Genomic DNA, 25881 nt, shown 5'->3' with positions numbered 1-25881 from the left:
CAATATCAAAGATATTCAGGATATGTTGAACTTTGTAGTACAGGCCTCAGCTAGAGCAAAGTAAACACACTGTAACAAACTAAACCCTTTCATTTTCTTTACATTTCTTCACAGTCACTGCACCAGTGCAGAAAGGCAAATCATGTCAGGGGGTAGGAAGTTGCATTAGATTCCGTGTGTTTCTAAATAACATTACACTGAAGATTCAACTGGTCAGAGGGGCTAACAGCAGCATACTCCTGGTACATTGGATTTCAATGTGGAACTCAATTTGTGATTTAAAATTGGATTGCCACTGGGCTTAACATACTGCAGAGGATGGCACGATGCTCCTGTGGCATGATGTGAACGACGCATGTGTTTCATCAGCATATACGTCTGCGGCTTACCAGCAGGCATCTGTTTTACTGCACACATGTTGTAAACAGACACAGTCGAACAAAAGTGATGAGTTGTCATCTCACTTTATTTAATAACCTAGACCCCCACCACCAAGGGCTATTGCATAAAAAAAAAAATCTTAAATCGTACAAAAACCAGTCATTCAGCAAAATGAAGTGAAAAAGAATAATGTTGCAAACTGAATGCTTCCTCATTCAAAGCTGTACCTACTTGTTTTGGGGTAGACAGGCAGTTGGTTGAATGTTTCATACATGTTTCACACTGACAGGTTGTTTGAAAAAAAGAAAAAAAAAGAAAAATGACACGTTTTAAAGGTGAAAAACATACATAACACGTTTTACAAGTGACAGTACATGTTGAAAATTAGTAGAGACAAAATAATGCACCATGAATTTAAAGCATACTGTCATTGGTAAACCCCAAAAAAGAAAAAAAAAAAACATCTACAGCATTTGCAGTGCATATAAAAATAATAAATAACACTGGATACAAGTACATTGTAAATATATGTACATAGAATTATCAGGGCTAAACAAGGTCAATGCATAGCAAGGCTAATTAGTACCACCACAGTGCTCCAAACTTACAGTAATCAGTCTTCTCTCCTTAATTCTACTTTGAAGAATTGCACTGAGCAGAGTCATCGCACTGAAACACATTATTGCACTGTGAAGCGAAAACAGGAACATCATGGGAGCTGTGAAGACAATAACATCAGCTCAGAAGAAAGAAACACTTCCACTTAATTTGCTTTTTAATGAGCGTGATGAATTGGACACTGCTGACCTGCCTCACAGCCCCAATCAAGTCTGCTCATGTCAAGTTACTGACTATCAGGGCTCCCGATGGGGCTACGCTGTTAACCATTTGTGCAGTCACAGTAGTGTTTTGATGATCAGTTATTGGCCTATTTCTTCAAGTGCTCTCAATCAGAGGAGAATATTGTTTAAATCATCAGACCTCTTGGTAAGCAGCCAAGCAGGCGCTGGGTTTTATAGTGGCGTCATGGTGAGAAAAGCCTGAGGAAACGGGCAGGAGACATTTGTGCATCTCTGATTTCTTTTCAAGTCTTAATTTGTGTACTTGCCTGTAGCAGTTTTGAACAGTGGTAGTAACTACAGAGGGATTATTTTTCGATTCAGCTACTACAAAAACTTGAAAATGTGGAACATCCCAATGATATTTTAGTGCCAGTAAACTAAAACATCATCTCCTCTGTGGAGCAGGATGAAGGAGAAGGTCTGTTTTCTGCAAATGTGCTGTGAAAATTCCCCCTATGAAGTGGAAGGAACTTTGGAAAATGAAGAACACATGATGAAGCCTGACGCTGAGGATGAAAGTGCGTCATTGTTGACCGTCACATAAAATGGGTGTTGCCCAGGTCAAAGCCATGTGTATGGACAGTTTACCAAGAAAAGCAGAGGAAGGGAGAGAAAAAAAAAAAATCAACTCTAATGAGGCTGTAGTGTCTGAAGGATGGCAGACAGGCGTGGAGATCTGAGGGGGTAATGTGACCAAGGGAATGAGATAACAGTCTTTTAGATGGGATCACAATGAAATTTTGAGGCAGCTGTGAGCACAGGGGCTGATGATGTAGTGGCAGGAAGTGCCGGGTGAGATCAATAAAGATTAGCAGACATTGTTGAAAGGGAACATAAGCCTGGTGTTGAAGTAGTGAGGAAGGTTATTTTTCTCTGTGTGGTTTGGGTTATTTAGAGGCACAAACTCTGCAGATATCATCCTGCCTGGAGGAAATCTTGGGGACCACGTCATTTCCTTTAATTGTCCATGATACAATCATTCTGTTTTTAAAAACAATAACACACAGTGAGTGAGTCACATCTTTAGTGATAAAAAAGAATCCAGTGATAAACAATGACTACACTTGGAAAAACAAAACAAATATTTATAACTATGATATGTGAAATCACGTTCAGATGAAGCACACACATAGGCATCTACATCTGCCATAAGCTTTAAATAGATTATCCCAAATTGGCTTTGTGCTTATTGTTGAGTTTCATGTGCAGATCAACATTTCCCTTCTTTATAGGATTAGTGTTAGAGCAGGACCATGCTGAGCGGTCTGCAAACACGTGATTAAATCAAAAGAAATAAAATGGCAACTGATTAAGAATACATATTTCTAAGAGGGGGAAAATGCAGTCTTATCTTGGAGCATTAAAGAGCTCTATAAAAGTAGTCCAGCTATAAATTACAACAATGTCAATCACCACTTAATATGCGCTCAATCTCCTCTAGTCTCTTCAAGGCAGCTGCCCTTTTTTTCTCTATATCTTTAATCTCTTTAGTGGACTTACCCTTAGTCCGCTTGTCAGACTGGCTACTGTCCAAAGACTCTGATTGGTCCACGGCCACACCTTCGAGGCTTTCTGCAGAGGATTTCCGCACATTCTTGTCATCCTCAGCCCCCTTTCCAACAGTCTCAGCAACCCTCCCTTCCTCTTCACCCTGAGCAACTTCCTCCGCCCCCTCCCTAACTCTCTTCGGCTTTTCCTCCTTAGCTGTCACAGTGGCACCCTCTGATGAAGTAAGTGGCTGCCCGGCTGCGCTCATGGCAGCCATTTTGCTTCGCACAATGCTCAAGTGACGACGCACGTACTCCTCGTTTGGTGCCAGGGCCAGCGTCTCCTCCAGGCATCGCTCGGCCCGTGGCAGGTCACGCTCCTCAAAGTAGACCACGCACAAGTTGTGCTTGCCTTGCACATTGGTGGGGTCCATCCGCAAGATGCGCTCGAAGCAGATTTTAGCCCCGCGGGTGTCTTTCTTGTGGTTCATGAGGATGTCGCCCTTTAGAATCAGGCCCTTGATGTGCTCTGGGTGGTAGCGCAGTAGCTCGTCCAACACAGGCAGAGCATCCACCTCACGTTTGGACTGAGAGTAAAGCAACGCCAGGTTAAACAGGGCACTGCGGAAGCCGGCCTGCAAACCAATGGCTTTACGCATCCACCGCTCCGCTGCTGCATTTTCATTGGCATCCATGGCCAGCATGCCAAGGTTGAAGTAGCCATTGGCATCGTCAGGCTCCTCCTCCACATAGGTGAGGAAGCGACGGTTAGCCTCAGGCCAGAACTTTGGCTCACCTGCAACAGGAAGCAGAGACAAAGTATAAAGTTTTTTTTTTTATGATCCACTACTGATATTAATTCACACAGTCTACAGTTAATTATAGTCTGGATTCTGGTTAATGTTTGGAATTAATGTCAAAGGCCAAAATGTGCTTTAAGAAAAGTATCTGGTGAAAAACAAAACTAACTCCTGCCTTGTTGAGAATATATCCTAAAAAAGCTGGTGTACCTGTTGTTCAGAACCTGATTCTGTTTTGGGTTAAGAAAATTTAAAGCTCTCCCAAAGCAAGCCTCCATAAAATCTTGACATAACTGGTGTGATTTAAAAAAAAAAAAAAAAGAAAAGAAAAAAAGAAGTGGACTTAGGAATGTGATGAATGAGAAGAGAATACTTTGTGGCATGCTTAGAGCTCTGCCCACATGCACACCTGTGTGCACCTGGCCACTTCCTGCAGAAAATCAAAAATTAGAAGGATTAGTTGACAAAGCTGTTCAAACGTTCAAAAAGCAAAAAAGCATTTGTACTGGCCATTAAGGATACACAGTGTGTAGTGCTGCAGCATACAAGTGACCCTTTGTTGAACTGTATCTGTCATCTGATTTGTCATCTGAGAGATAGCTGAGTATTAACAATGCACTATAGAAATAAATAGCTCCTGGAGAATACAGTATGTAAAAACAATCAAATCACATGTATATGAGTTGTTCATTCACATGTACAATCTCTAACTGTCGCCTGAAAAATAAAATCTGAAAAGTGGAGGAAGCAAGCTGCATGATTTTGGCAAAAATGGAGCATGTGGGGCAATATTATTTAAAGAGTGTTTTTTTAAATACTTGTTTTTAAATAAATACATGTCACTATCCTACTAATCCTGTAATAAGTAGTGTCCATCAATCAAAGGGGCCTCTAAGCTTTACACCTGTGATGACACTGTTTAAGAGGTTGGCTGGTCTCAGAGTTGTGCTGAGGTGAGCGTGACAGAAAACAAGCTCCGATGACAAGATATATTGCTACTTTAATGACTCACCTCTTTGTTAATTTTGTTGGAACCACCCTACATAAAATGAAATAGACGTGTCATCCATAATGTTTTTTTTCTTTCTCGGAGTCATTGAAGTGTGACCGGACAGAAACTTGGCCATGAACTCGGTGCATGCAGGGTTCATTTCAGCATAAGGGCAAACTCTTAAGAACCTGGTCACACCCTAAAGGTAGTATCAAGTTATTTCCTTTGTTCATAACAGTTGACATAATAAAAAAAAGAAAAAGAAAAAAGCCCTTGAAGTGCCAAGTAATCCTTTGCATTAGCAAGCTGACCCCTATTTGCACTTCAGCTTGTGAATGGATTAGCTTTTAACTATTCACTTCCTCATTGCAAGACCCGGCAGGACCTAACTCACCAGACTCCTGCATGAGGAGTGCTGAGTTGAAGAGCGCCAGCTTGTGGCGGGGGTTGAGCTCCAGGGCGTGGTTGAAGTTCTTCAGGGCTTCTGAAGGGTCCTTCATCTCAATGTTGACGATGGCCAGGTTGTACCACAGATCGGCGTTGGTGCGGTCGAGCTCCAAGGCTCGGAGGTAGGCGTCCCGGGCCTCAGTCAGCTTGTTCATCTTCAGCAGTAGCTCCCCTCTGCGTCAAAAAAAAGAAAAGGAAATGGAAGAAAATCCAATCAATGAAAATAACACACACATAGAAATCAGGAATCATGGCATGATAATTATTTTACATAATGGATGATTTATAGGAAACCCTGTCCAGAAATACCAGAAAAACCAGACTAGTTATGCAAATGTTTTTTTCGTCTTGCCTGAATGCAGGCAGTAATTGAGTGACATCTTAAAAACACTATAGCACTTCTCTCACAGTAGAAAGGTCAAACAAAAGATAAGATCAGTTTACAAGGAAACACTGTTCAACAGAAATGCCAGTAGACAGTACAGTATAATTATAAAAGGTCTTGTTGGTGTTGCAACATGAAGAGGCCACTTTTTTTGTGCCAGTTCTAGGCGGCTGAACGAATCATTCGGCATTTTGTAACTTGTTCCCTCTAAACTGGAAAGTTGGAAAAACAATAGAAGACATGCTGGGGTGCTCCAGCTATAACAGACTGAACATTTGAAGCTACTGTATGTGCGGGAAGAATGAAGATTGATAAATCATGCTCATGAAATCTGATGGGTAGAAAATTTAAAAAATCTTGCCTGCTAATGTAGGCTTGTTTGAAGTCTGGTCTCATGCTGATTGCTTGTCGGTAGAGCTGGTCGGCCTCCTCTAGGCGGGATTCGTTGGCCCGGATCAGATTGGCCAGGTTTATGTAAACATTCAGATGGTTAGGGGCCACACGTGTCGCATACTTCTTACCAGGAATGACCTGATGAGTGATCAGAGAAATCATAGTCTCACTGCTTTGGGAACGTCTGATAACTATAGTGCATTAAAAGGAATGGAACATGACAATGTTAATGTGCCAACCCTCCTGCCTATCACCACTCTATTTGTGGACGGAGTCTTGGTGGTGGTGGAGGCGGCTGTATGCTGACATCAGCTGCTATATTGGTAATCAGACTGATAAATGTCAGAAGTAAAGGAGGATGCTGCCACTAAAGATTTTAAAAAGTGACATTTTAATGCATATCAAAAAAAGCCCATAGGCATGTATTGAATTGATGTGTGCCATGGCATGTGCCAGTTGACCTGATTCAAGTTGGTAGCCAAGAGTGACGATGACAGACAGATGCCTACACCCACAAACAATAATAATTTCCTTTTTTAAACAGAGATCCCGCTACATAGATGTTAAGAAGACCGTCCTTTATGCCGGCTTTGCTTGTTGACACTGAACCAAACAAAGCCAGCATGATGCCACCGCTATGTGCGATGTTACATAGAGACATGATGTGTTAAACAATAGTGTCTCCACCTTGTAGGCTTTCGCTTTTACACGGATGTTGATCTGTGACTACCTCTGGTGCTGGCTTACTGTGGTACCTTTCGTACAGAACGACAAGGTGGAGTAAAGGGGGCAACAATCCCACCATGAACAGGCTGTATAAAAGCGGCTATTGACAATGAGGAAAAAGGCAGCTCTATAGAGATAAACCGATATATTTTGTGGTTAGACAACACGTAGCTGCTCATGCAAGGATTGTTGTTGGCAATTTTACAACCAAAACCATGTTCGCTACATCATATATAGATACTAAACACATAGCTTGTTGTGGATCATGAAATCCACTGCCATTAGGTGTTAAACTCCACCTACAACGCGCCGCACTGCCACAGCATCAATAACAAGTGCACAGATGGAAGCAGGAAAATATATGAATGGCCAGAAGCCAAGAATTGTCGCTTCGCCTGATTGATGAATGAAGAGTTCATGTTTGAACTTTAGCCTGGCTCCGAACATCGTCGACTGTCTGCGACATGAAACAACATGATACCTGTGGCATGAGGGATTTGGCAACCAAGTAGGCATCTTCTGCCTCTTTGGACTTGTTCAGGTTCTTGTAGGTTCTTCCAACATTCATGTGAGCACCAATGTCATCTGCAAAATACATTTTAGGGAGTATGAGGAAAGGCAACAGAGAAAACAAAGTCAAGTTTTACCTTTACTGACCCTTTTAACCACCGTTTCTTCAGCTTAGCTTTGTTTTAACATTACACTAATATCTCAGCTAATGTTAAGTATGAATTACGAGAGTCTGAAATCACTGTAAACCTTCTGGGAACGACTAAGAAAAGTGAAGTGTTGAAAAGGGGTCAGTCAGGTCAAGCAAAGCTGACGCTTGATGATTAGCATAACAGGAAATCCTTATCAGGTTAATGTGTTTACATTGTTAATCTTGAGGATACAAGTCTCAGCTGACAACAGACTTCCTGAAAAATAAGCAATGAAGTAAAACGGAAATCACCGGGAGTGGCTCTAACTGCACATGTTCTTCATTAAAACTAAGTACGAGTTGAGTATAGGTTTGTCAGGTGCATGCGGTCACGAGTTCTAAGATTATAATTAATGGCATCATCAAACAATAACCTGTATGTTAAACATGTGTGGAGAGAAGTTTCGATGAAAAAAAGATCCAAAAGAAATATATGAACATAAAAACCCCTGGATTTATAATTGAATTAGAAGTTAAGTAATACTATATGAGTGTTGAAGTTTATTTCATCACCCTTGAGATCCCTGGAAAATCGACTCATTCAGCTTCACTCTTACACAGAATACCCTCTTACATTTCTAGATGTAGTTTTATTTCTTCCTTGGTTTGTATTAATCTATTAATAAACCATTTCCTCTCATTTTTGCCACATTTTACATTTTTCCTGTCCATTTTATTCTTGTTCCATTGTGGACCACAGGGAAACTAGCTACTGCGTTGGTGGAAGCTATTAGTGATCCTGTGAACAATAAACAATGGCCTTTGTTTGGCCTCTTTGAAGAGTGTGCTCACTTTATACAGTAGGATTCATAAGAGATCAGAGCCTTAACTAACAGAGGAGTGGAGACATTAACAGAAACATTTTACAATACTGTATCCCTGCATTTTTGTAGGTGATAGTACAATGTCTTGTGTTGTTAAGGAAATTGTTTCCCTTACTATTATGCATTACATAATTTTACAATTTAAGTGACTGATGCAGTAACACAGGCAGCGACTTTCTGGCATTCTTTACTTCTGTAAGCCTCCTCATGTTGCTGAGCTGAGAACTCGCAGAGGAGAATGAGTCACTCATGTAACTGCACTTGTACGTGTAATTTAGTCGTTTCTGTAGTCACATCTTAACAAGCACAGGAAAACCGCACTGGCAAATACAAGCAGACCCTGACTAACATTGACATGCACTTAAAAAGGCATTTGTTTCACAACTCAACAAGAAAAGGGTTGATTAAATTAGTCACAACATTACAAGTGCACTGTGTATCCCGCCGAAAGCAACACATCATGTGAAAATAAACAAATCACATGTCCCCTTTAACCTTGTTAGAGTAATCTGAAAAGTCTGCTAGAATTTTTTTCATTACATGTGCGATACCAAAATGTCAAAAATGTTGTCATGATTTATGTTTCTTACCTGGCTGAACACGAGTGGCCTGGAGAAAGAACCGCAGTGCCTTGGCATAATTATTTTGATTCTCTAGAGCGTGGCCAACATTGTTCCACAACTTGGCGTTGTTCTTGTTTACCTGAAGTGGCAGACGGTTTCAGAAACATGACAGATCCATCATATTATTTAGGGAAGATCAGGCTTTTTATCACAAGGTGATGAAGGATGTGTTGGCAGGATGGGCCAAGATATTCTGGCAATGCTAACTTGATTCTTTCCATCTTACCTTCAGGGCAGACGTGAATAGAGTGTATTCTGACTCCCAGTCCCAATTCCTGTTAAAGGTTTTCACTGCATGCGTAGTTAAGAGCACTCCAATCATCAACCAGGAAATCTTCTTCAAGTGACTGAAATGGAAAGAGTTAAATTTGATTTGCTGATACAATAAACCAAAAACTTCAAATTGCTCACATTTGACATTAAACACTTAAGTGAGTAATATAAGGCAGAGTCGTTCCAATGCTAGTATCAGGTGTCGGGGGAGTACTGGAGTCTATGCAGCAACCCGATACCATGTCATTTATTAATGAACTCTGTAGTTTCACACCCTGATCAATCAATTCTTCTTCTCCGCCTACAATGGAAGTTGCACTGTATACTACTTTTTTAGAGTGGCAAAGAAGAATTTATTGCTGGGAAATAATGAAACATTAGCTGTTAGCAAAATGTCAGCAATATTTTACACTGGAAAGGCAATGTGTACAGTGTAGAAGGCTGTCATTTTGAGCGGCAGCACTAGTGTTCGGACAGCTTGTGTAGGAAGTGTTATTTATTTCAAGAATTTTTATTTATTATTTTGATTGACAGTCAAATTAGATAATAATAGATAGATTCTATGGCATTCATGTATCTGTTCATGTTTTACAAAGGGGTTTAACCTGAGCCATGCCATACAACAATGACAGCAATAATATCACATTCAGACATAGTTATCATAGTTAACATACATCTGTATAAGGGTGCCCTGTGGTCTTAATATCAAGAGCTTTGTATATGTAATAACTGCAACTTATTTTACAAAATAAAGGGCAAAATTGAAGCCACACTAAATTAGAGTAACCCTTGACATTGTAGTAACAGCTGCCTAGTTCAAAATGCGATCACAGCAATAGACGTGTGTATTCATGTTTCACTGAGGCACAGGGGTGTGAGCAATTTGTTTTGACTGTTAGGAATGACAGACAGATTACAGCTTCTTGTTGTAACATTATAAGGGCGAAACACAATTTTGGATGAGCACTCACCCTTTATGCGAAACAATCTTAAACCCGTGTGCAACGAGAACACAGAAGCCCATACTGGGCACGTACAGCACCCTCTCTGCCACGACAAAGCCCACAGGGAAGAAGAGGTTGGACGCAGGTATAAAAGGCAGGACAATCAAAGACAGGGCCTGAGAGAAAGACAAAAAAAATGACTTCAGATTTCAATGCATTGACATAACTACATAGCAAAGTTCAGAGATCTTCCTAAAACGTGTCAGAAACATGCAGAAAGTATTACAATGATGCACTAGGACTCAAACGATTAGTCAAATTAACGATATCTCAATCGACAGAGAATTAATTGTCAACTATTTTGATATTGTATTAAACATTGCAGTTATTTTTCGAACACAAAACCAACAATTCATAAGTCCTGACTTCTCAGGATTTGCTGCTGTTCATTGACATAAATTAGAATATTTGAAGGCTTTAGACTTTTCAAATGTGACTATTTGTGGTTTTTCTCAGTCCATGTATTGTCATAGAAGACTGTCTTTGGGTTTTGGACTGTTGGTGGGACAAAACTGGCAATATTCAGATAGATACTGAGGGGCATGTTTCACCATCGTCCGACATTTTTTAGACAAATAAGCAATTATTCAAGAAATGAAGTATGAAAGTAATGGTCAGTTGCAGCTCAGTGGAGAGCCAGCAGCCACCACACTGTAGGCAATCCAGGGTAACAGCAGGGCTCCTCACTAAACAACTGTTCTGTTTAATGTGTCTCATGCCACATGAGACAGCGGCAATGATTCTATGTATGTTGATGTGGTATGATATTGTTATGCAACATATTCCAAAATGCTCTCAACAAAGCAGAGTAAACACTACAAAGGTCAATATTTGTGTTGATTTGTGGTCCCCTTTTCTAAGACTGAAGCTAAGAGCAATACTGTGAGGAAGTTTACTGACCTTTAAGTACGAGAGCCATGGGCCTGTTGCACAACAGATGCTAAGTTGTATCTGTGCCACAATGAACAATTAGCGCTCATTCATTCCTTTAAAGATGTTTTATCTCTCTTCATTTGTGATGGTCTTTGTAGCCTATTTTTATTATTTTATTTACTTGTTTGCCAAATTTAAAAATAATTTATTTGATTTTATGATTAAGCTGATGAAGATAATCATGACGTGCAATCTTGATTTTATCCTCAGTTACTGATTCAGCAATGTCATGAAGAGAACGTCACAGGAATCATGTTGTCAATAAAAAACCAGAACGTGAACAACAACGGTGAAAACCTTAACAATGGGAAACAGGCTACTATGGAAATAAAAATCTGTCTCAAGCAAATCGTAGCTAATCCAATACCCAATTTAGTAGGATAAAGTATCATTATTTGTTGTTCCTGTGAAACACGAGGAACCACTTTATTTAATGGCCTTAGTGAAGCCATTGGGTAAAAGACACAAAAGGAGTTTATTTTTTTTTTTTTCCCCTTTCTAAACTATTGACATCTGATGAAGCTGTTCTGCCTGATCTGAATACTTTGTAGTGAATTTACAGAACAAAGGACCTTTTTAATGTGAAAGTACTAGAGGGTAATCAATAATACCAAATACTAGAACCTCCTTTGATTTGAAAGCCTTCGTTTGTTTCACAGGGAAGGAAACGATGTACAACTTGAGTTGGGTATAAAGACAGTTGGCGGAGCCATGTCGTGCTTCCAACCAATAATTCAAGAATCTTGTGGTGTTCTCCCAAATCAAAGGGGGTCCAATATGTAGTTGGCTATGTGGCACACCAGTCTTACATTGTTCACTTTCCCATAACACCCTGTGCCAACCCATGCTGCCTCCCCCACATCATACCTTTGAAATTAACAACAGCGACTCTCTCACCCACAACTACAGCATGCTAACCAATGCAGCAGTGACACTTCTGCACTTTAACTATATGTAAATTGTAACCATACATGTGACATCTGCCCAAACGTCGTCCTCTCACCATGATGACAGTCTTGGCAGAGCTGTGTCTGTAGCGCAGGCTGTGGTACGCCAGCAGGGCCAGGAAGGAGTAGAACAGCAGTGTGGCCAGGTTACGGAGGTCGAGGAGCGACTCCACCAGGGGGATGGTGCCCATGGTCCAGTCGCAGCAGAGCTCTGAGGGATTCAGCAGAAGCCATGCATTCACAGGAAGTAGGTAGTTGAAAGTCAGTTGTCTTGTGGGAGTGGGGCTGACTGCTGCTGGGTTATCAAATCTACAAGAGGACACAGAAGAAAAAAAAAGTTAATTTTTACCAATAAAACTGGATAGGGCAGGGGATGGTAAAAAATGATTGTGAGGAAAAGAGAAAAACAATGAAAAACCACACTATTAAAGACTTGTAATAATGATGACAATATGAAACGAGTGCAGATTATTTGTCCCATTTGTTTTAACGTGGACACCGAACAAGTCAAGTACATGCAAAAATGCTATTTTAGCTTTCAGTAGTCTGTTTAAGAAAAGCACAATTGCAGCATGATAAAAACTTGGAAAGTAGAAAACTTGTCATAATAGAACACAACATATAGAAAATGTATGAAATTTAATTAGCTCACTTTGCTGTCCTGAAAACTGAGCAGAACTAAGGGACCACATGGGTGTGGAGAGTCGGGTGTAAACTCACAGTCAGTGAGTCACAGCCACCTTACAATATTTCCACCTCGGATATAGTTTCCCTCAAATCTCATTTGGAATGAAATTTTCACCTGTGTGGCCTTTAATAGTGTATAGTCTCTATAGACTCTTGTAGCTAATCAGAATGGCTTTTTACCAAGACCATGGCCTAGTGCATGAAACCGTACTGTGGGATAGAAAATTATCAGCTGTCGTAGAGAGGAAAGGTTAGTGAGAATATTACATGGTGTTGGAATGTGTTGAGGTCCAGAATTTGATTAAAGAGTTTGATTATCAGTGGTTTAGGAGCTATAGTGTGTAGATATAATGAGTCTTATTTTACAGTGAAAATAGGAGGTTTGACAAACATACAAGTCTGCAGTCTGATATCCATCTATCTGTCCATTCATTAGCTACACTGCTTATCCTTTTAGGTTGGTGGCAGGTCTGGAGCCAATCCCAGCTGACACTGGGCTGAAGCAGGGAACACCCTGGACAGGCTGACATATATAGACAACCATTCAAGACCTACAGGCAGTTAAACCTGCATGTCTTTGCACCGTGGGAGGAAACCGGAGCACCTCAGAAACCCACACAGGAACGAGGAGAACATGCAAACTCCGACCAGAAAGGCCCACAGCTGCTTGGTAGGTTCACATACTTGTTGTGAGGTGACAACTGCACCATATCAGATACAGCACATCAAACTCCACTGATGATAGTATTCGCTCTCATCCATCTCAATAAAGAGATATTCGAGGTGTACGGTGCATGTACGCTCACCATACCTCATGAAATTCTGCAGGTTAAGTTTTATACATTTGTTGATGATAGTATCTGTATCTTTTGGACCAGCTGAAGTGCGATCTTCTCTCTCATCCATCTCAAAGAGATGACTGGGGCATAATAAGCACGTAGGCGTATTACTATATATCAAATCTCTTGATTTTCATTTTGACCTGCAGTATTCGGTTCTACTTTATGTATTCTTGTAGAACTGTAAAAACGGTACCTATATATATCTACATCTGTATCTCTATATCCATCTGTCCATATCGGTATCTTAAATCACATTGTATGGAACATTCAGTGATTATGGATGTTCCTCTTCAATGCATCAGGCTGATGCATTGTTTACATTTTTTTTACAGTTAATCTGGTACATGATACCCTCACACTCTGTCATCATGGTGAGCCCCCAAAGTTTCCCATAACAACCCTTAATCCCAACACCACCAGTTGGGAGATGAAATCTCAATGTTTTGCTAAATCAATACCGTTTTTGTTGTAGTAACGCTAAAGAAAAGTCTGTTAGCATATCTAAAGTAAAGAAGTTGTCTATTTATATTATTCACTTAGGAATACTTGTCAGGGGGTCGGCAAAAACACTGGGATTCATCCGACCTCTGGTGACCCCGATTCTGAACTCGTGTTTTGCCTGTACCGATGTCAGATGGACAACCAAATAACCAACTGATGTCGACATACTTAAACTCTGTTACAAGCAGTGCAAAAATAATTTTTCAATAATGAAAATATATGATCCAAAATGTGAATGAATATCGTCTTTATCCTGCAGTCACAATGCACATGTTTTGTCTACGCAGCTGCTGTGTGACAACGCCACATCCTTAACTCGTGATCCATCTCTCTTTGGTGTTCAAGCTAAGCACCACTAGCCCCTATTTGTATCTGAACTTCTCTGGTGCAGCAGGTAAGTTAGTTCTGAGGACCACAAATCATGACTGGGAAGGTGATAATCTGTGGTGAAATATGTGGTATTGTTATGGCTTGAACGCAGAATTTCTCCCAGACAATCTGGAGACAGCTTCAGGATTACAGTGAGGGGATTAGCATATCTAGGCTAATTGTCTGGAATTTTATCTTCACAAGCAAATGCCATTAGATTGAGTCTATGTGGAGTCTATGCGTGCAGTCAATTTCAAAATAGTTTAAATTAAATTCAATCAAACTATTAACCTTTGGACATTGGCATAGTGTTCTTACTGGTCATGTAGTTCATCTAAAGTACAGTATTTCTCCTTGTGAAGTTGATTAAATATTGGAGCCATGCCTCCATACAGGATGTACAGATATCTGTCTCTTTACACTTCAGATTATGGTTTTTGCTGCTTCTGATGAAAAACTGAGTTTAAAGACATATACACATTGATTTTCAGCTCTTTGCTTCTAAACTAAAAATACCAGTGTTTGATACTTGCTACCGTTGCAGTTCTACGTAGGTTAATAAAGTCTGAGCTCCACGCCCATCTCAAAGCTACTTTATCATTAGGAACAGTGTTGTGAGCAAGAGGCGATCTCGTGCTCTCCACAAGCTCTGTGGACCTATCAAAAAATTCCTTCGCAGTGATAACAATCTCATCTTTAACTCCGCCAACACCATAAATATCACACACACATATTTCCCTGAAGGGGATATCAGGCCGTGTTAAGGGGGCACGGTATCTATCAAGGATACTCATAACTTAGTGGAAGTCATATGTGCACCAAAAAGTTTGAAAAAAAATATGGTTGCTGTCAGTGTTTGAGATCAAGGAATGAGAGCAACACTGAATAAGAATAACTACAATGCAAATGTATGCATGTATATTCACTTTCATGCAGAGCCCTGTGTGCACTGGAAAATAAATTTACGCCTTTCAGTCACAGCCTTCAGCTGCAGGAAGTGAGAAGCCATGGGAAGATTTTCTACTTTAATCAAATAAATAAAGACATTATGTAAACTATTACATAATCTGAAATAAATAAAGAACTAGACTAGTATAATGTGTTTATATAATCATGCAATCCATTTACATTCAAATCATGATGTTAGTGTGTTCCACTGCCCTTTAGTATCTACAAATGTCGTTTCCTTTTGTGCAGATAAGATGCAGCAGCTCTAAAGCTGCACTTTTTTAAAAACTGGTCCAAATTGAAGATTTTACTACAACCCATTAAAAAAAAATTATTATCATCCTAAAAATAATCACTTCATGCTTTTCAGAGCAATAAAAGTCTATATGAAATAGTGTGCTTTTAGTATATTTGTAATAAAATACAAATCAATTCCTTATATTATAATAAAGCCCAATGAGGTCAACAAAATAAGGGAGAAGTTGCCTTAAAGGTTGTGAAACAGATGCAACTTGAGCAGCCGGAAGTGTTGAAATTTTTAAACGAACTCAAAATGTACCACTTCAGCCTGGCTTTTAATTAAATAAAGTTTTTAGTTAATCACTTTATTCTGTTCACTTTTTTTTTGCGCATGTTATTAAAGCTTTTAAAATGTATTTTATTCTATCTCATTGTTGCTTTCTTACTTGATTTGTCCTTTTTTTGAGCTTATCAGTCGTCACTTTGAACTGCACTAACTATTTATGAAAAGTGCTATGCATTTAAAGTTGATTGATAGATTGAGCAGCGTTGTGTTGCCAATGATGGGATACCACTGCCTACCTGGTAAAGACAGGAAGCTGAGACTGGATGACTTGGACTCTGATGATGACGAGCAGCAGGGTGCTGATGATGAGGACAATGAGCTTCAGCAGAGTTTGCAGGACAGCGTAGGGGAAACCGTCTTTACCCTGCAGGACTTGCCGCAGTGTGTCCAACAGCATGGGCAAGGTAAACTGAGAGCAGGAAGAGGGAGAAAGACAGGGAGGGAGAATAAACTCAACATTATAGTGTAAAGGATTCATACACACTTTCAGATTTAAATTCCACTAATGTTTAAACTCTAAATGACTATTCCTTTGTGATTTTAGAGTTTGATGTAAAACATTTTTAAAATCATTTTGCCAGCGTTTAGTGTTTTGTTCAATATGAATGTCTAATGTATCTGTCCGATATACTGTTAAAAAAGGCTTGTTGCTTGTTAACGCTACCTCTCAGCTTATGCTTAGACAAAGCCTATTGCAAAAAGCCAGCCAAGATTAGGGAGCCTTACCCCTTGTGCAACGAACACTTCATGGACGCAGCAGATGCCGACGACAGTGATTCCCTGCTCCTTACACAGTGTCGCTGCAGCCACGAGAACGACTGTCAAAGCGATGGGAGCCCAAACTGAAAATTGGAACAATATACATAAATTACAGACAAACTATGTACAACATTTATACAACATTGTCCTGGAGGTTGTCCTTGCCCACATTGGCAGGCAGTTGGTTGGCATGGGGGAGTCTTGTGTGTAGTAGTTAAAGTATTTGGGACTGTCACGCCAAGTTTTTTTTTCATACTGTTGGTTAGACCGGTTGCTCTAGTTTTGTGGAGTTAGTTTTGGTGGATGTTGGAAGGGAGCAGCATTCGTCCCTAATTATTTTGCCTTGCAAACCCATTTTGAGCTTTATTATGCGTAAGCTTTGGGTGAGCACAGCTACATTTGAGTTTGTTGGAGCCAAGCTTCCCCTTTGTATGAAGTGGTTGATCTCAACAGTAGACCAATCAGTTTATTATTTTCGCTTTAGTGTGGTGGAGAACATGGGTTAAGACCAGGATTTCGGACCATTTCCCTGGTTTCTAGAGGGTCGCCAGTTTCTGGTTGCCTTTTTGGTCCTGGTGGAATCAGTGCATAAGTACCCACCACTAGTACCTGTCCGAAGACTAGGGTTGAAGAATAATTGCAGGGAGAAAATTCTCCATCCTTCACATGTTTGTAGTTTGGCCTGGTAGCTTTGTAAACATAAGCACTACAGCTCATGCTTTGTTTGAGTTTTGTTGTAGCTTGGTTCCTTTTGTTGTATGCCTTGGGGCAATTTGGTTGCCTAGTGAGCCTTTGGTTTTGGAGGAACCTTTGGGTATGCTACTTTGGGGTAGTGCTGTATGTTAATTTCAGTTTTGTGTGTTTGGAGGCTGGAGTTTTGTGAAGGCAGGGCAATTAATTTGCTTTGTCTAGCTGCAGGCCATGGTTTGTTGGACACTCGTGATGAGCTTTGGTGCTCATTTTGAGCAAGAATTTGATAACACACTTTGGGTCAATGGTTGAACTTGCTCCTCACTTTCCTGTGTTCTTGGGGAAAATGCAAATACTGTTCTACATTATTCCTTATGGGTGTATACAGACAATGCCATTAGTATGCACTCATCATGTGACTTGTTACCTGCAATTCACTTGCCCTGTTCTGCTAGCTGTTTCTCATCCTTAAATTGCTCCTCTGGATCCAAGGTTGCTGGGTGGGGGATCAGAGCTAGTAAGATTGGGTAGCAGTGGTTGCTGTATGGGTTTGGGTAATGGCCATTGTAGTTGAGTGTTTAAACTGAGGGAATGTAAGACATAATATTTTATAACATTATGGTATTGTCTTTTGACTTGTTTTCAGATGTCAAGGTGGAACCTTGATCTTAAGAGGGGGGGTGTGATGCCCCTCCCATTGTCTTGGAGGTTGTCCTTGCCAACATTGGCAGGCAGTTGGGTCGGCATGGGGGAGTCGTCAGCTGATGCTGTTCACCTGGGCCTTCCAGAGTATAAAGGTTGGCCCGTGTGCTCGCTCTTCTCCCTTCCATCTGCTGACATCCATGTGTTTTGCTTTTGCACACACAACACCGCCACAGTGCATGTACCACTCATACACACACCACTTTCATGACTAAACTTGCTGATTTCCAAACCTCATTGCTTGTGTTATGTTTTAGTTATATAGTATAGCTTTGTGTGATCACCCTTATTGTCACATTAATTGAACCAGTTTGTGACACACATCCATTATATTCCGATTTGGCAAATTCTTGACTGCTTCTCTTGAGACAAAAGCAGCTTTCTGTAAAGTCGCTAGATATCATGTAATCAGGTGTTCGCTCTTACCTGGTCATCAGTCACTTCAAAAATACCACTTTAATAGACCAATGAAAAAAGCCACTGCAGGGTGAAAATAATGGATGTCAGGCATTAGGTCTTGTGCTTGCTCCTGTTAGCAGGGTGGATGCTGGCCAATTAGGGGCCACATTTTGGTCATGAACTTTGAAATATTTGACTGTGAATTAATGAGAAGTCTCTGAACAGACCATTAATTTTGGTCCCGGTGTGGCATGACTGTCTCAGGAAGGAAAAGAAGGCTCAAGTCTCACGTCTTTCGAAGATCTGGCATCTGAATTGGGACACAGCTTAAAGGAGTTGCCAGGTGCCTGGGGAACAGTGCTAACAGACACCTGGCAGGTGATTCCAACACAACAACCTATACCAATATGAGTCAAACCAAAGAATGAACACAATGCAAATTTACAAGTTGGAACTACAGCCTGACTGATCTGTCTGCATGACTAATAATTAAGTGATTTTAGCTCATTATAGACACATTGGTATGAGTGCACATTTTGGCCGCTGACTAACTAGTAATTGCAGTAAAGAAATGCAGTAGACATTGTATGTCTGAGGTAATTTAATAACTGTATCGCCATCAAGTTGTTTGTACCAGAAAGGTTTGAAAAGTTTTTTTTTCTTGCTCAATACATGTTTACATAAAAAAAAAAAAAAAAAAAAAAAATCAGCTGAAATATCATTATCTGATTTATTTTTCGAGCATTTTTATGCCCTTGTTCCTTGAACAATGACATTAGAGAGAAGACAGGAAATGAGGACAAAAAAATAAGGAATAACATGCAATAAAGGCCTCAGGCCAGATGTAAACAGGGGACAGTCCAGCTCATGCTTGGCATCCCAATCCCAAGGTCACCAGGGCTCCCCTTCAAATCTGTTAGAATCAATCTTAAAAATCTAGTAATGGTTGGCCTTTAGTTGAGACTTAAATTATTGTCATGACCTGATGTCATGGCTTTTGTTGGTTTGTTTCACTGAAATGTAAATGCAAGACTAGAGCAATTTGAATCAATTTGAATCCTATTAAAAGTTCGAAAGCTTCTGTTATAAATGGTTCTTCATGTTTAGCGCATAAAATTAAGATGCACCGATTGCAATCATCTTGGCTGATTTTGATTTCTGACCTGCCATTTCCAATTTTGGCCGACTTTTTTTAATGGACAATTCAGTTGTATGTCCATAATAACACATTGACTATTAACTCGCTTTCTCTCTATCTGTCTGAATGAAGGTAAACAAAAATCATGTGACTGCTTTCTGGTTACAACTCTTCACTATTCCTTATTGATGGCCATTATCTAAGGCACAGCAGCAACACTGGCGGTGTGGACACATGCGTGCGAGGTGCAGCAGCAGTTCAGCGAGGTAGACGTCATGCACAAGTGAGGTAAGCTGTGTGGCACTAGCTTTAGCTGCTTTGCCTCTTGAAACTGGACATGTTCAGCAGGGTGGTGGTGTTTTTTATGTGTCTGATTAACTTTGTTTTTCTGAATGTGTTCATGGTTGTTCCTCCATGGCTTACTTTGGCCTTACACATATTACAAATTCAAAGATTTGGTGATTTATGTCTTCTTCACTCACGGTGAAGAGCTTCCACAGCGACGGCAAGTTGTGTGTGTGTGGGGCTACGTTTGTGCTGTTGCACGATGTGAACCATCATGTGACGCATGAGTGTAAATTTGATTGGCACAGAATCTGATATTTGAGACTGATCATATCACCTATCACAGCTGATCACACTGAAAACTGGCCAGCCCATTGATCAGTGCATCTCTAAAAGCCATGTGTTGCAGCATAAAAATTTTCCTCAGGGTGCAATTACAGAAACACACCACATAAACATGTGTATTTAATAACAACAATTCCCACACACTGACTACATAACAGTTAAAAGCATATGAAATGTACAAAACACAGGTGAATCTGCATCAGAATTTTAACAATGAACACTGTAAGTGTAAATATAATTACAGTAGACAACCAGAAGCCAGTATGTTGGCAATTATTCTCCGGAAAGACAGAATGTCAATAAAAAAAATAATTTAGTTATAATATAGTTTTCAAAATGCAAACTGAATTGGCACTAAGCCATGACAGTTTCCCTCTGAGCCAGATGTCTGATCTCGTTCAAACCCCTCCTGTGTCCATAAACCTCCTCATTCATACAAACGTTTGACTGTGGACTATTTCTACTTTTTAATGAATGAGGACTGCAACGTTGTTAAAGGCCTTTCCAAAGAGGTCGCAAGTTGGCTTCCTGCCTCCGTCTTGAATGTTTACAATGTCTTAAGGGGAGTGCACGTGTGAAATAAAAACCCTACATGAAATGAAGCCAGCACATCTTGTACATGACACACACAGTAAATAGGTGAGAGCCAGTTGAGCTACATTAGACTTACCAATGGAGTGGTCTGCACCTGTTGATTTTGTGTAGGCCAGGAAAGCAGCCAGAAGGAAGATTGAAGACAGAAGCTCAGCTCTGCCAACCACACCTGTGACCTGATGATAAAGAGTGACAGCAGTTAGTATTTCAGCCAATCTACACAGATTTAGTAAGAGCTTTTCTTAAAACTGACTTAATTTACTTAACCTGTGGGGGAAGTGTGGGAGCAGATCCGACAACAGGATATTCCTAATACACCTTGAGTAAACCAATATAGAGAATAAAGCTCGGTTCTAATCACTTTGAAAACAATACACACATACACAACTGGCAGTAACTTGAGTCTGCATGTTTAAGTCCTTGAATCCAGTTGTGAAAACAGGCTTTTTCAGGTAAATCATCTGAATGGATTGCAAGCAGAAATACATTCCAGGATAAAGTGGGCTCTCTGACAGCATCGTCTGCCATTTGTGTAAATGATGACTGCCCTCATGTGGAAGAAACAACATTCTTACTTCTACCATAACCAAAGGGCCTGAGTTCTTAAGACACTGACATACCCTAAAACCACACATAAGGTCCCACTAATGGTTCTACACAGCACTGCACAAAGCAAGAGTCTAATGTGCCCAGTGTGTATCCCTTAAGAGCACATTAAGCATTTACAAAAGGGTTGCAACTTCCTAGAAAAAGGTATTAACATCTAGATTAAACAAGGTACATGCATTGTTCATTCTTTCCTACTATTTGTCACTTGGTAGCAGAGGAAATAATTCACTGGCTGCCCATTTAGCTGCAACTAGTTTACATCAGTCCTTTGAATGGGTCTGTGAAGCCCGCTGCACAAACAGTGCCACAGTACTTACCTACACTTATGTTATCAGGCAGCCACACTGCTGCATTAGCTCATTTGATAATGTGCCCAAATTCCTATGCAGGGGCCATTTGTCTACAAGGATACTCCTATATTCGATGTTTTAATTTGATTACACTGACTGCTGTAAAACATAGCAAAGATCTGCCTTATCTAAATAAGTCTAAACCTATTTTATGCAATCAGTTTTCATTATCAAATGAATCTTCTCTGATTTGGTCATTAACATTAGGGTGAGCTGAAGAAGGCACATTTCCAAACTTACAAGGAAATCTAAGGAAGAAATCTAAGGAGCATGCCTATACATCTGCTTATAGACAGCCTTAAACTTGTCTCCTCAGTTCATCAACGCTTATTCAACAGAATGGTAGAAAGGCTGACTACAGTTAGTTCAATTTGGATGAACTGCCCAGACTACTATTCCCGTTCTGTGGCTGTGTGTACAGCGATGGAGCACAGCTTATCAGTGAGCGCTTAGCTATAATGCCATTTTAGAGCCTTGAGATACTGTTGTGGACTACACTAAATAAGTTGTATTTGAAGGTACTTGGAGATACTAAAAAAACTGAAGCCTCCATTCAAAAAGTCAGATAACCAAAAAAGACACTGAGAATGACACGGGGACACACAGGGAGTCTTTGTACGTACGTATCATGAAGGGACCTTCAGTGCTTGGAGCATAACTCAAAAACAAATGATCCGTTCAGAGAGATTCCAGACGGCGATAACATGAAGGGCATTTGCTGGAGTAACTCTAAGGGCTCATTTGTGAGGCAAATTGTTTCCATTCAAGAAGTCTGAGAGTCTCTGCATAGATTAGAGAACACCATGAGGAAGACTGGTGCAGCGGTGCATGCTGTGTAACAGTAGCACTCCTCCCGAAGAAGCAGAATGTTTTCTTTGTTTTTCTGCTCTGGTCAGGGCCTGTCTGGTCATCAGTTCAGCTACGCTGAATAGGATGAATTACAAGTCCTAATTGGGGAAGAGGCTTTTCAGACAGGCCCTATTGAAGAGAGTGAGATTGAGATAAAATGACCAACAATAATATAATATAGCAAAAAGGTTTTTGGTCTCCGATCAAGTTCACACAACTTTGTGATCTCGATAACATCCATGATAAACAGCTGCAAGAACTAACTTTCAATTTCAAAAAGATTCTTTTTAAGTTTTAAAAATAATTGAAATATTCAAAACCAATGATGTAAAAAAAAAAAGAGGGGACTTAAATGACAGTTGCAGTAACTGCAATTGCATTAATCACTTTATAAGTGACTTAATAGCTTGTACTTAAACATGGTCCACAACAGAGGAGGGGGTGTCTTGGATAAGGTACGGTCACACCCTAAGCAGGATCTAACAATATACTATGTGGGCAGTTGTTTCATCTCCTGGTCACTATTTTACTTTTAAAAAAATATACAAATCACCTGTCCACTAATCAGAAGATCGGTGGTTCAATCTCCAGCTCCTCTAGTCTGCATGTTGAAGTTTCCTTGAGCAAGATAATGAACCCTGATGTAACATTGTGGGTGTGTTTGAAAAGTGCTGTATGCATATGCAACGGCGTACGGGTGAATGTGGCTTCAAGTGTAAAGCACTATGAATGGTAAATAAGACTAGAAAAGTGCTATACAAGTGCAGTCCCTTTACTATGTGGCTTTAGTATTGATTCCGTGGAGGAAACACACACCCAACAATATAAGTGCCAAAACTGAGGCACCGTCTAACTATGATGCTCCACCCTGCAGACAGAGCTGATGGGCATGTTGGAGCAATGCAGAGGCAGTGATGTTACAGCAGTGTTGCGCACAAGTGATTTCCTAATCCTCCTCCCCAGTTCAGTGAAGGTGGGTACAGTATGTACATATACACATGGCTTATACACTTTCACACCTTACTGTCTATGTACATTTTGGACCTCAATCCTATGTTTTCTTTTCATCTTAACAGGAGGACCAATGTTTTCAGACCTGATGTATTGGCTCCATTTTGTGCGATGTATTTGTGAAAGGTTGCATTTCATGACATAGTGAGTGCTGCCCCTCTATTGGTTATACAGTTGTAGATGGATGATTGTGAACTAAGGATTATCTTGGCTTGTCGCCTGTTTTGAAAGATACCAGGAATGTTATGTTTTGCATACTTTTAAGCTCAAGTGGATGGTGAAAGTCAAACAGGAGAATGGTGCAATAGTAATAGTAATTGTGTGGACAACGGCACTGCAAGACTGATGCTTACAGTGCATTTCTCCAACATTCCTGGTCTTTCCACACTGGTGGGACTCAGTGAAGGGACTTCTATTGAGACATGTCTTTTGTGGTAACCCAATGCTGCACACATGAGTGTAAGTGAAAAGCCAAACAAGCATCATAACTTCATTTCTCTCCATAACTGCTAGCTCATTACTTTGCTGTTAAGATGGATCTCTAAGGAAATACATCACATTAAGGAAGTTATGATATCATTGATACCATTTCAGTCAGTGCTCACATTCTGGCAGAGAAACATATTCCGCTTTAAGTCAGTGATTCAGTTTAAAACAGCAGTAATCGCTGTGATTTCAGTATGTAAATCTAATCTTGTCAAGGTTTTTAAGTTATTTTTGACAAACCATGAATTACATAACTTGCATTCACCCAGCAAATGTACACTTACAGCTTCAGTATGGATGGGATGCACAGCAAACAGCAAAGCTGCCACCAAGCTGGAAGTCTTGTCCAGGAACAATCGGCACACTCGCAGGAAAAGCACACATACTACGCCGTGTAAAACCACATTGAAGAGATGGTACGAAGCTGCGCTCAGCTCACTGAAGAGGTAGTTCAGTCGGAAGGTGAATACAGTGAGGGGTCGGTAAGATTTATGGCTCCGCTCCTGCAGTGGGACACACATTTATGCTGTCATATATATGACTAATTGAGAGACAATTCAAAACTGACAAATATTTGGTTAAGCTTTTGAGTTATTCTTCAAATTACCCTCAAAGTCGAGTTAATCTGAGGAGGTTGTAACTGAATTCCTTCAAGTTTCATTGGATAAATAAACTGGATATTTCATTGACCTCCTTAATAAAACTGAAAATAAACCAAATCTGATCCTAAACTAGAGAAACATCATGTAAGCTTTTATCAGTAATGTGATTTTTGTAAATGTAAACTAAAAGAACCGATATAGCAGAGAGGTGTGCGCTGGACTATTATTTACCTCAGCCATGGGCGTTCCCCAGAAGTCATTGAGGAATAGGTTGCGGAGAGGGGTTGAGGGCCGTAGGTCCTTGTTGTCAAGGATTGCTGAGACATCATCAAACACGAAGCCGCATGACAGACTGTTCCAGTAACATCCCACCACCAGTCCAGTCAAAAGTAAAATCTCCTTCCATGACACGACAGCCATGGCTGGCCAAAGCCGTCATTGATCACTGGGCAGGAAAACAAAGAGATCTGACATTAAAAATGCTGACAACAAAATGTGTAAAACAGGCACCATGTCATGTAGATGGATGGGTTTGGTTTTACAGCTTCAAAACAACCAGTAAATCCTACAACAATGCAACTCTCCAGAGGGCATGTGTATTAAGTTAATAGAACCGTGTTTCACAACTCTCCTTTTCCTCTTCTTAACATGCTTCCTTGTCACAATACTACCTCTACATTATAATGATTAAAATCTGTTATGCCACTACTATCCCCCTCTTTTACTACCTTTATCATCTGCCACCCTGTTTTATTGTTTAGGGCTGTGGATTATTATAGTCTACAATTTGGGGAATATAACCTGGCAGCTAAACTACCCAAAAAATAAAACGGGTGGGATATGACCTTACATGCTGAAAAAATCATAGTCTAGCAACCGCCAGTACAGTGACAGCTGGTTGCACAAGCGATGGAGGGTGTACCTTAGTAGCAATCTAAAACCATTGCTAATGAATATCAAGAGTGGTTAAAGAGCTATCCAACTGCGGGTGTTGATTAAATGAATACAATCTGCATTGCTACCGGTCGATCGCGAGAATATAGGAGCACTAAGAGCTTCAAGCAGCTTGTTCTGATATTTTCAGACTGGCTGCTGCAACATAACGTTAGCTAACGACAAAGCTAACTTAGCAGCTAATGTTAGCTAGCTTGATACCAGTCTGTAAGCCAGATACAGTGAACGCAGATGTATTTTTTAGGTCCTTGAATTTCCTACTCACCGTGTCTGTAGCAGGGCGGGCGGTGACAGCAGAGGGGATTTCAGAAACTTGGGATGGTTACAAACACATACGTTGCACGCAATTCAGCAAGCGGCATTCCACTTGTGCAAGCTAGCCCTAACACATCATCACTTTCACTTCCGGTTCAGAGGTG

General features: G+C 40.3%; 1 protein-coding gene across 2 annotated transcripts; it reads right to left on the bottom strand.

The window, feature by feature from the left end:
- Positions 1-448: 448 nt before the first annotated feature.
- tmtc3 (transmembrane O-mannosyltransferase targeting cadherins 3) lies at positions 449-25880 on the bottom strand. Of its 2 annotated transcripts, XM_023407024.2 has the most exons (15): positions 25728-25880; positions 24740-24953; positions 24191-24409; positions 20678-20777; positions 16416-16531; positions 15926-16098; positions 11813-12065; positions 9844-9992; positions 8826-8946; positions 8567-8678; positions 6934-7037; positions 5695-5864; positions 4896-5122; positions 2724-3506; positions 449-2204 (listed from the first exon to the last, which is right to left on the bottom strand). In XM_023407024.2, the coding sequence occupies exons 2-15, from the start codon at positions 24926-24928 to the stop codon at positions 2200-2202; spliced, it is 2721 nt and encodes a 906-aa protein (XP_023262792.1). In that variant the 5' UTR covers positions 24929-24953; positions 25728-25880; the 3' UTR covers positions 449-2199. The 2 variants fall into 2 exon arrangements, with proteins under 2 accessions (XP_023262792.1, XP_023262791.1); XM_023407023.2 differs by having other exon boundaries at positions 449-3506.
- Between the last annotated feature and the right edge of the window lies 1 nt (position 25881).

This window comes from Seriola lalandi, unplaced genomic scaffold, assembly GCF_002814215.2.
Source record: "Seriola lalandi dorsalis isolate HSWRI2012SDOR001 ecotype SW California unplaced genomic scaffold, Sedor1 jcf7180002054325, whole genome shotgun sequence".
Lineage (NCBI taxonomy): Eukaryota > Metazoa > Chordata > Actinopteri > Carangiformes > Carangidae > Seriola > Seriola lalandi.
Note: the sequence above shows the minus strand (reverse complement) of the source record. Positions and strands in the feature narration are given on the sequence as shown.

Coding starts and splice junctions, on each gene's coding strand:
- tmtc3 (XM_023407023.2), bottom strand. CDS start 24,928: ATGGCTGTCGTGTCATGGAAGGAGATTTTACTTTTGACTGGACTGGTG. Junction 20,778..24,190: donor ATCCCATCCATACTGAAGCT/GTAAGTGTACAT, acceptor CTTTATCATCAG/GTCACAGGTGTGGTTGGCAG. Junction 7,038..8,566: donor GGCCACTCGTGTTCAGCCAG/GTAAGAAACATA, acceptor TGTATTTTGCAG/ATGACATTGGTGCTCACATG.